The 15,807-nt window shown below is 45.6% G+C and overlaps 1 protein-coding gene across 1 annotated transcript in view; it reads right to left on the bottom strand.

The window, feature by feature from the left end:
• The window catches only part of FAM135B (family with sequence similarity 135 member B), a 225,651-nt gene that overhangs the window by 6,059 nt on the left and 203,785 nt on the right, over positions 1 to 15,807 (bottom strand). Inside the window, exons 12-17 of the mRNA XM_086335602.1 lie at positions 13,573 to 13,727; positions 9,345 to 11,361; positions 6,928 to 7,094; positions 5,364 to 5,455; positions 4,244 to 4,341; positions 2,112 to 2,263 (exon numbers count right to left, since the gene is read on the bottom strand). Coding sequence (XP_086191728.1) covers positions 2,112 to 2,263; positions 4,244 to 4,341; positions 5,364 to 5,455; positions 6,928 to 7,094; positions 9,345 to 11,361; positions 13,573 to 13,727 — 2,681 coding nt within the window. The remainder of the gene's footprint in view (positions 1 to 2,111; positions 2,264 to 4,243; positions 4,342 to 5,363; positions 5,456 to 6,927; positions 7,095 to 9,344; positions 11,362 to 13,572; positions 13,728 to 15,807) is intronic.

Raw genomic sequence — 15,807 nt, forward strand, 5'->3', positions numbered from 1 at the left:
AATTGAGAACTTCTAGATGTTCAAGCTGGATTTAGAAAAGGCAGAGAAACCAGAGATCAAATTGCCAACATCCGTTGGGTCATAGAAAAAGAAAGAGAGTTCCAGAAAAATATTTACTTCTGCTTTATTGACTACGCCAAAGCCTTTGACTGTGTGGATCACAGCAAACTGTGGAAAATTTTCAAAGAGATGGGAATACCAGACCACCTGACCTGCCTCCTGAGAAACCTGTATGCAGGACAAGAAGCAACAATTAGAACTGAACATGGAACAATGGACTGGTTCCAAATTGAGAAAGGAGTATGTCAAGGCTGTATAATGTCATCCTGCTTATTTAACTTATGTGCAGAGTACATCATGTGAAATGCTGGGCTGGATGAAGCACAAGCTGGAATCAAGATTGCTGGGAGAAATATCAATAACCTCTGATATGCAGATGACTCCACTGTTATGGCAGAAAGCAAAGAGAAACTAAAGAATCTCTTGATGAAAGAGGAGAGTGAAAAAGCTGTCTTAAAACTCAACATTCAGAACACTAAGATCATGGCATCCAGACTATAACTTCATGGCAAATAGATGGAGGAACAATGGTAACAATGACAGACTTTATTTTCTTGGGCTCCAAAATCACTGCAGATGGTGATTTCAGCCATGAAATTAAAGACACTTGCTCCTTGGAAGAAAAGCTATGACCAACCTAGACAGCATATTAAAAAGCAGAGACATTACTTTGCCAACAACGGTCCATCTAGTCAAAGCTATGGTTTTTCCAATAGTCATGTATGGATGTGAGAGTTGGACTATAAGGAAAGCTGAGTGCAAAAGAATTGATGCTTTTGAACTGTGGTGTTGGAGAAGACTCTTGAGAGTCCCTTGGACTGCAAGGAGATCCAACCAGTCCATTATAAAGGAGATCAGTCCTGAGTGTTCATTGGAAGAACTGATGCTGAAGCTGAAGCTCCAATACTTTGGCCACCTAATGCGAAGAACTGACTCATTGGCAAAGACCCTGATGCTGGGAAAGATTGAAGGCAGGAAGAGAAGGGGATGACAAAGGATAAGATGGTTGGATGGCATTACTGACTCAATGCACATGAGTTTGAGCAAGCTCTGGGAGTTGGTGATAGACAGGGAAACCTGGTGTGCTGCAGTCCATGGGATCAGAAAGAGTCAGACATGAGTGAGTAACTGAACTGAACTGAACAGATCCAATTAGGATACAGCAAAGTGAAAATCAACCTTTCATTTCGAAGTCCAGCTATTTACTCTGGTTATGCTGACATTAACAGGGATGAGTATTATGTCACATGCACAAATACATGAATTTGACAAAATGCAAGGACATAAGTAAGACACAGGGTGTATATATGTTATGATTGACGTGATGATGTGCATGCTCAGTTGTGTCTGACTCTTTGTGACCCCATGGACTGTAGCCTGTCAGACTCCTTTCTCTGTGGGATTTTCCAAGCAAGAATACTGGAGTGGTTTGCCATTTCCTACTCCAGGGATCTTTCCAACCCAGGGATCAAACCCATGTCTCCTGAACTGGCAGGCAGGTTCTTTACCACTGAGCCACCTGGGAAGCCTTGCTGCCATGCAAATGTGCGTGGATGCAAATATAAGGAGAGTGAGCCATACAGAATCACTCTAAATACGTTAGATTGGAAGGATTACTGGTAACGTCTCATTTTTCAGTGAGATATTTCACTAGTGTTGCAAAATTACTGTTGGGAAAAATGTGGTCTAAATCGTTTGTTTCTGTTCAGAACTGGCTTCCTTGGTTTGTGAAGGAAGACAGCTTGACAAAGGAAAGAACTTCCATTTGTTATATATCAGTGTGTCAATAACCTATGTTCCCAGCTTATGTTCTGTAATAACGTGAAAGCAAACAGATCTGAGCCACCTCCTGTGAGGACATAACGCAGCCCAGTCCGCCCTGAGGGCAGGTGGGTACGGGTGCGGGGACAGTGGCAGACAGCCAGCGCCACCACTTTGAAGAGGCTGGCTCCAAAGCCAGGAGGCTCCATCAGGAAGAGCCTCTGTCTCTGCTTTGCCCTCCCCTGGGCCCTGCATGATGCTGAGGAGTGCTGATGCTGGTGGCATCTTACCTGTGCTGACCAGGGCGCTGTTGTTGTACAGGGTCCCCAGGTGGGGCCCAGACAGTGACAGGAAAGTGTGGAGTTTGTTGAGGTAATACCGGAACCGAGGCCGCGTGAGGACCGATCGGATGATGATGTTGCCGAGAGAATGGCCGATGAAGCTATGGAGAGATGGGAAGGGTCCATGTGAGTGAGCGCAGGATGGCAGCAGCCCAGAAGACGCTGCGCCAGGAGCACAAGGGGTGAGCCAGCCTCCAGCTCCCTCAGGACTTAGGGGGACATGTGGGGCGAAGTGGCGGGGGGCAATAATTCATCCCCATTGGGTTTCCAAATGCTGGATACGTGGAGCCCAGGATGGAGCCTTGTGATGGAGACCCTGGGCCCAGTGTGATCACAAGTATGAGCACTTTCCCACATTGTTATTAGAGCAGCCCCTCCACCCAGTTCTGGTCTCTACGCCCCCCTCGGGACACCTGGGAGTCCTTTCTGGAATACACATGGGGCATGAACCCTCCTGGTCATTCATAGGGTCAAGTCCCAGCTTCTCAGCCTGGCCCACTTCCACCTGCCTCTCCAGGGCTACTCCACCCTCCGTCACCCTGCTCAGCCCCCCGCACACTCTCTGCTCCAGCTGCTCCACTGCTTTGAGATCTGTGAATCCCACACATCAGCACTTTGAGCTTAAATAATTATTTATAGAAACCCAACTAGATGAGAGGCAGAGTTCCCTAGCTCTTCTCCTGTGTATCCTCTTGAAAAGTTTAAGTGAAAGTGTTAGTTACTCAGTCCTGTCCAACTCTTTGCAACTCCATGGACTATAGACTGCCAGGCTCCTCTGTCCATGGGATTCTCCAGGCAAGAATACTGGAGTGGGTTGCCATTCCCTTCTCTGGGGATCTTCCCAACCAAGGGATCAAACCTGGGTCTCCTTCATTGCAGGCAGATTCTTTACCGTCTGAAATACCAGGGAAGCCCTGGTATCCACTTACTTTTTACTATTATCATTATTAATTTTGTTTGCACTGTGGGGCTTGCAGGATCTTAGTAACCCGACCAGGGATTGAACCCAGGTCTTTGGCAATGAAGGCACCAAGTACTAACAACTAGACCACCAGGGAATTCCCATGAATTTTTCAATTTGTTGACAGTCTATTTGTCTGACTGTGCTGTGCAGCTTGTGGGATTTTAGTTCCCTGACTAGAGGTCGAAAGCAGGCCCTGGCAGTGAGTACGGAGCCCTAACCACTGGACCTCCAGGGAATTCCCACACCCTTTTATTTTCATCTAACTCTGTCAACCTCTGAATCCTCATTTGTGAAATAAAGAAGTGATGGTTCATCCCCAAGGCCTAAATAGGATGGTGGCTATCGAGGACTCATTTCCAGATGTGTCCACATTGGCAAATGCCTGAGGAACACGCTATGGACTATCCCCTTAATCCTTTCAACATTGACACCCAGTTGTCTATTACAGTGTAAGGTCACAGTTAGTGCTGAATGAAGCCCTTTTATGCGGCAGCTAGTGAATCGCCTCGGGCTGGTCCCACTTAATAAATGGGGAAACAGAGGATCAGAGATGTAGAAAGCTTGTTCAAGGTTACATGGTAGAATGCAGACACAAACTTGTAACTGTCAAAAGAATAGGGATTTAAAACCTAGAGTATTTGTTTAAGGCCTTCCCTGATGGCTCAGCAGGTAAAGAATCTACCTGCAATGCAGGAAATGCAGGGACGCAGGTTTGATGTCTGGGTCGGGAAGATCCCTGGAGAAGGAAATGGCTACCCGCTCCAGTATTCTTGCCTGAAAAAATCCTGTGGACAGAGGAGTCTGGCAAGCTACAGCCCAAAGGGTCACAAAGAGTTAGACACGACTGAGCACACAGAACACACATACTTAAGCCCAGTTCTCTTTGTACTGAGCTGCACAAGCTGTAGGCTCCTACACAGCGGCTATGCCAGACATGGGTGTGTCAAGCAGGCTTGGGATCCACGGCTGCTCTGGAAGTAATCTAGTCCCTTGAAAGCCCTAAGTTAACTAATCCCAGCCTGGTATTCAGATGGCATCGTGCTGAACTCATACACAGCAAACACTTAAAAAGGGCACCGCTCCCCCCCAGCATTAACTACCTGTGGTTTCCTTTTACCTAATTCTCGATATGGAGAGGTTGTACAACTGGATGTGCTGAATTATTTCATCCAGTAACCGATCGGTCATGGTATCAAAATCCGCAAACGTGTCCATCTGGAAGGAGAGAGACGAAACGGGTGTCGAGGGGGCAGTTGCACAAGGCCAGGCTCTGTGCGCAAGCTTGTTTTCCTCCACCAAGCCTCAGGGCATATCCTGGGTGTGTGCCCATGCCTGACCTTTGGGCTACAAATTAGGATTCAATATCAAGAAAAGAAGCCCCCAACTGGGGCTTTCCAGGTTGGACTGACTATGGGTTCCCTTTTCTGTGGGGAGACAACAAGGTCCACACTTCAAAGAAAGGTTGTGAAGATTAAAAGAGCAAACAGGTACAAGTGCTCAGCACATTGAAGACGTTCGAAATGATTCTCTTTCCTCTTCCTCACATGTCTGTCCCTTCACCCTGCAGAGTGCACGGCCTTGCACAAAGCAGGTGTCAGAGATAAGGAAAAGGACTGACCACTAAGAGGGGAGCAGTGAGACTAACATCCCGTGTTCGCTTGTTGACTATTCTCTGTGCAGCTCCCATGTTCCGTGGCCATGAGACCCTTTAGCTACAAGCCATTCTCTGCCTCCAGAGGATACTTAGCCTCATCCATCTCAAGTCCCCTGGGCTGGGAATCAGTGACAACACCCAACCCCCCTCTTGGTCATGGACTCTTGCAAGTCTCGTCTACCTTGACACCCCATTAAAGTTCCAGCCCTGAAATGGCAAAGGCTCCATAGTTTCCCTCTGGTGATGAAAAGGTCACGATCCAGCTCTACCAGTTACACCGACACCAGTGACAAACCTCTTCCCCAGACAGACCCACGGATGCCCCATCGTTTATGCTCCAAGCTGTCAGCCAACCTACGACCTGTGAGGTCTAGAGGGCCAGTCCCCCGATTCACATGTTCCCCCTTCTTACTATTTCCTCCTCCCCAAGGAAAAGGAGCTCTCCAGACCTGAGCACCTGGCCAGGGTCACCTGGCAAAGCTCCCTCCCACCTGTGTAGCCATAACCATCACAGCGACTTTAGGAGGTTCATCTAAGATGTGACTCAGGGATTGTTTCAGTTCAGATGTTTTTGTTGTCATACCTGATTCTTCTCAGACATGAGGAAATCCAGTTTTCCTCCAGGGAGCCCCAGTTCTATGAAAGTCTTTACCAGCCGGAGGTCTGCACTGTTCCCTAAAGAGGATAGATGACCCCACATAGACCCACATTGAATCATGTGACCTCTGACACACTAAGGATGTACTTCTTATTTCTCTCCTATCCCTCCTATTTCCCATTTTTCAGTAAGTCCATAATAAAAGCAACTAACACACGCCCAGTCCACTGGTCCCTGTGCTGCTCCCTCCTCCCATCCACACAGGCTCAGGGCCACCCTGGCAGCCCTCTCTCACTGGGATTATTCCCCGATCTACCAGTTTCTGGCTTGTGAACGTAATGGTCCAGGAAGAGCTGAAGACACGCTGCCCCTCCCTTCTTTGACAGTTCTGTTTATTCAGGACTTTCTGCAAGTGTTGTTGATAAGCAGCAAAACCCAGCCTGATAGGTGTTTTTTTAATTTATTTTTAATTGGAGGATAATTACTTTATAGTGTTCTGTTGGTTTCTGCTGTAACAGCGCAGATCAGCTGCAAGTACATATATATTCCCTCCCGCATTGATAGCTATTTTTTTTTTTTTTTGGATGTGGACCATTTTTAAAGTCTTTATTGAATTTGCTACAATTTGTGGAATTTGTTCTTGTTTTATGTTTTGGTTTTTTGGCCATGAGGCAGGTGGGATTTAGTTCCCTGACCAGGGATTGAATCCCCAGCTCCTGCACTGGAAGGCAAAGTCTCAACCACTAGACCACCATGGAGAGTCAACTGCAGTTGCTGTGGGACCTTATACAAGTTACTGAGCTGCCCTCTTACTCAGTTTCCCCCTTTATAAATGGGGTAGATAATAGCAGCTACTCTGCAGGGCTCTTGTCAGGATCAACCACATTAATACATATTAAGCAGCTAAAAAGGCTCTGGGACCATGGTGAGTGATGTATACAACCTGGTCTTCATCATCACCACCACCACCACCACCACCATCATCATCATCTGGAATGGGTGATCTACCGCTGGATTCTTGAACACTTCACCAAATAGACCTATTGACTCAGCGTTCTGGTATGTGATGCATATAGCCAGGACTGGATACAGACAATTAAATGCATTAGCCCCAAGAGTGAGAAAAATTAAGGATATTAACAAGAGTGTGTCACGGAAGTAAAGTTATCACCATTCCCTATTTAGTTATCATAAGAAGTATAAGACCACAGGTTTTGCTGCTCAGCAACAGTGAAGCTGTAGAGAAGCCCTTTCATTTCTCTGACCCTTACTTATTTGTTAGATCCCATCTAAAGTGGATATGACTTATTTATCCCTCCATTGCATTAATTCATTCATTTGGGTATTTCATTAGCTTGAACATATTTTTGGCCAAAGAGATATTTCCTTTGGGAGCAAGGCCATGCCATTTTCCTAGATCCAGTATACTTACTATCATTCCACAGTTGCCTACTCATCATTTGTTGAACAACTCCCTGATCTAGAGTCAATCATAAATGTGATAATGTGTCTATGTCACCTTTTGAGGAGAAAACCTGTTAGAACTCACCATCCAGGCCATGGACACAGACTACCAGGTGAATCCCATCTTCCAAATTTTCTTCCTCTTCCTCTGGTGGGAAATACGGTATGTCAGAAGCTAGTACAGATAAGTCACTGTACAGAAATCCATCAATCTTCAGCTCTTTTTTAAATTTCTCTTTGGCCTGATAAAAACTGGAGAATACACTAATTAATCACAAGCCGAGCTGTGTGCTCCACATTGAACAGGAGATGAGTTGAGCTGAGATGTAGGAGTGATGAACATCTACAAGGAAGTCTCTGCCAAGCAGCAAAGGCTGAATATGGTACCTCAAGGGAGAGGCTAGTGAAGGAGGCTTGGTTCTGAAGGAGGCAAGAAAGCAATCCAGGAAAAACAAAGGCTAGATTGAGTTGGTTTCTGCAGATGTGGTTCCTGCAATGAACAGAACCTCAGAGAGTCTATCCAGCTTCAAGGACCCATACAATCTTTAAGCAGTGTTCCAGGAATGAAAGTTTATTACCCTGGCCTCCACCAACTTCTCCAGCATCATCCCCCGGCCCCCAAAAGAACAGTTGGAGGAGATATTTCATTCCCTGCATGAATTATGTCTCTTCTCTTTACTTCCATGCATTTGTGTATTCGGGTCTATCTGCCTGAAATGCCTTTCCCACCTGGTTATCATCTTCTTTGCCTGGCTACCTGACCAGGTGGTGATTAAAAGCATGAACACAGGAGTCAGAACCCCAAGGTCACAATCTCAGCTTTGACCGTTACTACTGGGGGTTTCCCTAGTGGCTCAGTAGTAAAGAATCTGCCTGTCGATGCAGGAGACATGGGTTCCATCCCTGGGTTGGGAAGATCCCCTGGAGAAGGAAACAGCAACCCACTCCAGTATTCTTGCCTGGAAAATCCCATGGATGGAAGATCCTGGTGGGCTACAGTCCATGGGGCGGCAAAGAGTTAGACACAACGGAGTGACCAAGCAGCAGCCACAACCACCTGTGGGCCGACTAGTAACCTCCCTGCATTGTTTCCTCATTTGTGAAAAATGAGGGGAATCACACCCTCGTTGAATTCAGAGTCGTCTTTGTTTTGTGTTTGAAGCAATATAATCAATGCAAAATGCTTAAAATAGTACTTGAAACAGATTAAATAGTGAAATAAAAAGATGAAATCTATTACCAGCCTTCTCATCATCACCATCATTGTCATCAACAGGATGTCTCATAGTTTCTCCTCCACTTGGGTGTAATCTCTAAAAAGCTTCTCCTGGCCACCATCCATTTCCATCCACATTTATTGCTCCACAGAAAAATTAGGTCCTCCTTTTTCTGGCTCAGCTGTGCACACATGAGCCACCCCGTGTACTCAACTGCTCTCATCTGCTTCTGTCATCTCTCCACCTCCTTCTTAGACTGAGAGCCCAGAACACTAGCCAGTGCTGGACAGTTCTGCCATGTATTAATTAAACTGATGACATGGGCATAGGATAGGTATTTAATAGTCTTCATAAAACATGGGATCCAAAATTTACCTGTCTGTGCCATTTCTTTCAGAGATATTATTAATGGGTAACTGTTCAATGCTTTTTTGAACAAGTGAGTGAAATGGGATATTTTGGTTAAATGATTCAATACTAAATTTAATCAAATGCATAGTTTATAGGGGAAGGACTACTATGAATGCAAACCTAAGACAAGGATAAAGGGCTGGATTCTGGCATTTCAAAAGGAATATTAAACTTAATAATCACACAAGAGGTATTTAGGAAGAAAATCTGATGAATTAGTCCTATTCTCAAATGGCTCTTAAAGGAATTGTGCAAAGACAGAGGTCATTCATCATAAGAAAAACTGAAAAAACATTTACAGTTTATCTCTAAAGGATTTTGTTAATAATTCATGGTGCATTTATACAATGGAATATTATTTAAACACCAAAATGGTAATGCAAAATAGATTTATAAACATAGAAAGATGTTTCCAATATATGAAGCTGGAAAAAACTTGGAGTTGGTAAAAATTATCTTACTTTTGCAGATTAATAATATATACATTGGAGAAGGAAATGGCAACCCATTCCAATTTTCTTGCCTGGGAAATCCCATGGACAAAGGAGCTTGGATGGCTGTAGTCCACGGAGTCGCAAAGAGTTGGACATGACTTAGTGAGTAAAGAAAAACAACACAATATATACATAAAAATGCACACAGGAAAAAATATAGAAGAACTTACACATGGGCTATATTTGAGAGGTGAGGTTATTGATCATTTTTACTTCCTTTTACTATTCTACTTTCCTGACTTGTACAATAGGAGCATCTTACTTTATTTAAATCAGAAAATACCTGATACGCAATCCTGAAACAGTATGCGTGAAACTGCAGAATATGTGGGAAAGTCTGAAAGATGATGCTGGGATAGGTTAGCCATCAGCAAACCTACCTGAACATCCTTTCGCTGACTTCCTCCTCCAGCTTTCTGGAATGGTTAGGAACGACTCCAAAGGAGCCCAAAGGTTGATGAGTGATGGGGAACGGGGTCTGTTTGGAAGAGAATCCAGCCCTGGCAGGGGTCTCCTTGGGCACAGATGAGAAAGGGAGACAGGTGGCAGCGCAGGACACAGACAGGTTGACGACCTCGACAGCTTTCAGGCTGTCCAGGGAGGAGCTCTCTGCAGAGGTCACGTGGGACAGCAGGATGGTGGTGCCTGCCCTGGGCTCCTGGTTTCCCGTAACCTGGGAGGGAACGGACGGAGTCACAGTGGAGCCCGCGCCTGCTTCACGCTCATCCTCTGGGAAGGTGTCAGCTCCTCTGCTCGGTGCCGTATCCTCCGTGATGCCAAGGGAGCTGCTTTGCTCACCTGTAGAATCCACGTCGATGGTTTTGGCGGCTGGTGCACAGCTCACTTCAGGCACCCTGGGGTAGGTGAAACTCTCAACGTCCAACATGTCGCTGTCGAGAGGAGCTCCTGTCCCCACGTCGGAGTCTCCAGGCATGCCTTCCGGGGTCTCCACGAGTTCTCTGGGTAAAACTCTGTGCCCAGGTGATTCAAGTCCGAGGAGGCGTGGTACTTTTAAACCCAGACCTTTGGTTTCAACACCTGGAGGGTGGTCAGTCCTGCCATCCAGACAACAGGGGCCTTGGGGGTCAAACTGATGCTCTTGACCTTTAGGGATATCTATGTAACCGGGGCCCTGCAAGTTGTCAGCATCTGAGACTTCCTCCACAAGGCCATGGTCGACCCCGGCTTCCTGGATTGCGGGGCCATCGCTGGGTTGAAGGCAGCGTCCTGAGGGGTTGGTGCTCTCGGTGGGCACAGCTGAAGTTTCAGAGGGACCTCCCCCATGCCGCGTGGAGTCCGCATCTTCAGCAGACTCCTCGGGGCTACTGATCTGGGGGGCGGACACTGACTTGGTCAGCTTTGTGAGTGCCAGTTCCCGCTCCTCCTCCTCGAAAGGCAAAGAGCTAATGGACGTGAGGGAGGCCTGGATCCCGCTCGGCAAGCTCGTGTTGCTCTCAGTGTGCCCCCCTTCCAGGGAGTTTCTGTGCAGGGCATGTCTTCGGACCAGCTGGTGCAAGAAGTCCCTGTCACTGGGTAGCTCCAGGGTTCTGCTGCGAGCCTCGGACCAGGCGACAGAGCTTGGCTCGCTCTCAATGCCTGAGTCGGAGATGATGGAAGCAGATCTCTTGATGACCCCAGAGAGGACACACACTTCCTCCTTCTCCTCTATGTGAGGGTCCTTTGACAAACCCTTGATGTCCAAAGGGTCCCTCAAAGAAGAGTTCAGGGGCTCGCAGGGCTCCGAGGGGCTGACCTTCAGACTCAGCAGCACCATCTTGCTCCCTTGGCCCACCCCCTTTCCTAGACTGCTTAACTCATGCAGGGTGGTTTTCTCTGAAGAGACGGCACAGTGATGACTTCCACCGGCTACCCCTTTGCTTCGCTCAGTTCTGCCTAATTCGTGCTTGGCTCTGGAGCACCCACTCTCGTGCTGGGCGCCAGTGGGCACTGTGGGTTCTGTTCTGAAGGGGTTCTTATTGCTAGATTTCACATCAATGTAGGTCAGCGCTGGGGCCTGGCCATCCTCTGGACCAGGGCTCCTCCTGGGCAGATCCTCATCTGCCAGCAGATGCCCCCCAACATCAGACCTTGGGCCAGTCTGATGGTCAACTTCAGGCACACCTGCCTTGCTCTGGAAATCACCAACTGTCAGATACACCTGAGATTCAGAGCACACGTCCGTATGACTGGGTGTGGCGACATTCTTACTGGGCCCTGGACACCTAATAACCTCCTCATCAGAGTCTGTGGGGGATGATTTCATGGAGGCCAAGACTAGGTTTTCCCTCAGAGGTGATTTTCTATTTACAACAAGGTTCTCCTCTCTGTTGTTTAGGTTCATTATTGCTGGACTTGTTGCTGGAACATCAAAATTAGGGTAAATATTCAAATTACATCCTACAGAAAGAAAAAAAAAGAAAGAAAAATGTGTTATACTCTTCAAAATCTACATTCACAAATGATCCACTTGATTGTATAATAAAGAGTTTATCTGCACTCTATTCCTTGATCCTGAGAGAGAACCTCTAAATTCTCAAAATTTCACAAGTAAGAAGGGCTTCCCTGATGGCTCAGTGGTAAAGAATCCACCTGCCAATGCAGGAGATGCAGGTTTGATCCCTGTATCATGAATATCCCCTGGAGAAGGGCATGGCAACACACTCCAGTATTCTTGCCTGGGAAATCCCATGGACAGAGGAGCCTGACAGGATACAGTCCATGCGGCTGCAAAGAGTCGGACATGACTTAACGACTAAACGATAACAAAGGATGTCAGTTATTTGTGTTGGATTCTGATAGACAGCGGTGCTTATTTTAAATATCTTTTCCAACTGTTCAAATTTTCTGTAGTTCAACCATATAAATATAATGAAGATTAACATACATATAACATCCATTTCTGCTTTATTGACTATGCCAAAGCCTTTGACTGTGTGGATCACAATAAACTATGGAAAATTCTGGAAGAGATGGGAATTCCAGACCACCTGACCTGCCTCTTGAGAAACCTATATGCAGGTTGGGAAGCAACCATTAGAACTGGACATGGAACAACAGACTGGTTCCAAATAGGAAAAGGAGTCCGTCAAGGCTGTATATTGTCAGCCTGCTTATTTAACTTATATGCAGAGTACATCATGAGAAATGCTGGGCTGGAAGAAGCACAAGCTGGAATCAAGATTGCCGTCAGAAATATCAATAACCTCAGATATGCAGATGACACCACCCTTATGGCAGAAAGTGAAGAGGAACTAAAAAGCCTCTTGATGAAAGTGAAAGTGGAGAGTGAATAAGTTGGCTTAAAGCTCAACATTCAGAAAACGAAGAGATCATGGCATCTGGTCCCATCACTTCGTGGGAAATAGATGGGGAAACAGTGGAAACAGTGTCAAATTTTATTTTTTTGGGCTTCAAAATCACTGCAGATGGTGACTGCAGCCATGAAATTAAAAGACGCTTCCTCCTTGGAAGGAAAGTTATGACCAACCTAGATAGCATATTGAAAAGCAGAAATGTTACTTTGCCAACAAAGGTCCATCTAGTCAAGGCTATAGTTTTTCCAGTGGTCATGTATGGATGTGAGAGTTGGACTATAAAGAAAGCTGAGCACTGATGATGCTTTTGAACTGTGGTGTTGGAGAAGACTCCTGAGAGTCCCTTGGACTGCAAGGAGATCCAACCAGTCCATTCTGGAGTAGATCAGCTCTGGGTGTTCTTTGGAAGGAATGATGCTAAAGCTGAAACTCCAGTACTTTGGCCACCTTATGCGAAGAGTTGACTCATTGGAAAAGACTCTGATCCTGGGAGGGATCAGGGGCAGGAGGAAAAGGGGATGACAGAGAATGAGATGGCTGGATGGCATCACCGACTCAATGGACGTGAGTTTGAGTGAACTCCAGGAGTTGGTGATGGACAGGGAGGCCTGGCGTGCTGTGATTCATGGGGTCACAAAGAGGTGGACACGACTGAGCAACTGAACTGAACTGAACTGACTGAACCTGTATTAGATTATATATATACACATGTACATGTGTGTATGCACGTGTGCACACATACACACACAGACACAAGCCAATGTTTTGTACTTGTTGTGAGCAGCTGGGTTGGCTGCTCTCTCTGGAGCTTATACACATTCAAGCTGTCATGCACAGTGTAGACACTAGATGTCAGGGTACAACTAACTGAAAACCGAATAACGTGTTTTGTTTGAAACACTACACCGTTTTCAGAAGTCACCTAGACTTTTATGTTTTAATTGGTGGATAATTGCCTTACAATAGTGTGTTGGTTTCTGCCGTACATCAACACAAATCAGCCATAGCTATACACAACGTCCCCTCCTTCTTGAACCTCCCTCCCACATCCCACCCCAGGAGTCCAGAAGCAGGTCTTTCCTGTAACTGTCCTTGAGTTCCATGAGTTTGCCCATTCACTGCAGTGAAGTCACTTCCAATAACAAGCTTAATCTTAGTTCCTGCTTCTCCTCTGTGAACTGACAAAACACCTCACTGATTTGTTCCCATGGCTGTTGAGAGGTAAGCAGAGCAGCCGATGGGAACCCAGTGGTAATTCCAACTCTTGAGTTTTTCCAAAACTAAAAAGACACACCTGTGGCTGGGCAGTCCACATATCTGTCCTCGAAGATAACGGGCAGGGTGTTCCAGTCTCCATCAATGTCCAAGCACTCTGCGGGCAGCGGGGGCATGGTGGTGAGGTACTCCGAATTCCGGATATCCAGGGACAGCTGGCTGTGGGTCTGGATCCTGGGGAACATGGACCCGGTGAGCATCCAAAGGAGATTTAAAGGTTTTATTCTTGCTGCCCCTTCCATCTCATCCCATGACAGCATTTAGAAGATGTACGGTAGACAGTAACAATTGCCATCTATCTATCCACACTTCCTTTCTTCCCAGCTACCTATCCAGCCCCCAAAGCCCTGGCTATAGGTCTTCATACTATCAACATTTTCACATTCATTCATTCAACAAACTGTCACTGAACACTTCCTTCCTATGTGAAAAGAACTGGCTGGCATTGGTCAAACAGGAAGAGAGGCGATAAAACATACCCTTGCTACTCACCAGTTCTACGTCACTTTTAAACACTTTTTAAATAGTGCAACCCATGGCAAGAAATGCCCTTCATTTTCCATGGCCACCCCGTACAATCACACACACTCCCAGAAACACTCATGCTGAAACAAAAGCTTCAGAAATACTTCTTCTTATTACTACCTATCTTATTTCATTTAAAAAGTGTTGTTCTAAAGCCATGAAGACAATTTCACAGTCCACTAAATGGCTGTAACCTATTACTTGAGAAACACTCTAGTCTGTGCTTGAACAAGACAGGTCTTGACGGCTGAGTTCACTTGTCCACCCTGATTTGGGAGGATGGTTCTGTCTCTGATGCAAACACTATGACCTCCCTCCCCTCCATCTGACTCTAGATGAGAATGCCTGCATGCATGCTTTGCTGCCAGCATCACAGAGCCCACGTTCACTATCTCAATCTAAGGTTTAATTCTGTTCACAGCAATGAGGGCCTGTCCTCTGGTAATTTTCTCAATCTGAAATAAAATTTCCCTCTCAATTCTATAGTTCTTATTCTTTTATTTTTTACAATTTACTTTTAGTTTGTTCAGTTGCTTTACTGATAACAGCTTTACAAGGTTGTTTCTGCTGTACAACAATGTACAGTATGCTGCTGCTGCTGCTAAGTCGCTTCATATACATATATCCCCTGCCTCTTGAACCTCCCTCCCACCCCTTAACCTGACCCCTTTAGAATATAGTTCTTACTCTTAATGACCTAATTAAAAGTTCTGTTGCTGTTGTTCACTCACTAAGTTATGTCTGACTCGCTGTGACCCCATGGACTGCAGCACGCCAGGCTCCCCTGTCCTTCACTGTCTCCCAGAGTTTGCTCAAATTCATGTCCATTGAGTCAGTGATGATATCTAACCATTTCATCCTCTGTTGGCCCCTTCTCCTCCTGTCCTCAATCCTTCCCAGCATCAGGGTCTTTTCCAGTGAGTTGACTCTTTGCATCAGGTGGCCAAAATATTGGAGCTTCAGCTTTAACATCTGTCCTTCTGATGAATATTCAGGGTTGATTTCCCTTAGGATTGACTGATTTGATGTCCCTGCTGTCCAAGGGACTCTCAAGAGTCTTCTAAGTTTACCTCCTCCTACACAGCATCATTGCTATCCTAGTGTATGCTCTTTATTATAGGTTAATATCTACTACTAATTGAATGGTAATCAATTTCTCTAATATCTGAATATTGAGATATCTATATATCTATTATATATCTATTATATATCTATTATATATCTATAATATCTGAATATAAGAGATATCTAATATCTCTTATATCAAATGATATAATCACGTAGGTATCTGCAGGGCTCAGACCCTCACCTGCTTTAGACCTCTGCTCATATGTCTCCTCAGGGAGCCCATCTCTGATATATCTATGAAATAGCACCTTCTACAGCCTGTCACACTGATATATTTCTCCATAGCATTTACTGCATTTGGCATATCATATTTATTTATTTATGTTTAAATATGTTTCCATTACTAAAATATGAGCTCCATGAGAATGTGTCTGTTTGGTTCACTGCTGGATATCCTAATGCCCAAAATAGTGTCTGGCATACAGTCAACACCAAATAGGCTCTTTTTGAATGAAGGAATCTGCCTTTTACACCCAAGCACAAACTAAGAGAGGTTCAGTAACTAGTCAGATGTCACAAGTAGTATAAGTTCCAGGGTCAAAATGTCAAAACATGTGTATGAGATTTGAAATCCAAAGTCTTTCTACCATAGTCACTTGCC

This window comes from Bos grunniens, chromosome 14 (assembly GCF_055505025.1).
Source record: "Bos grunniens cultivar Pamir isolate PY7600 chromosome 14, Bosgru_T2T1.0, whole genome shotgun sequence".
NCBI lineage: Eukaryota > Metazoa > Chordata > Mammalia > Artiodactyla > Bovidae > Bos > Bos grunniens.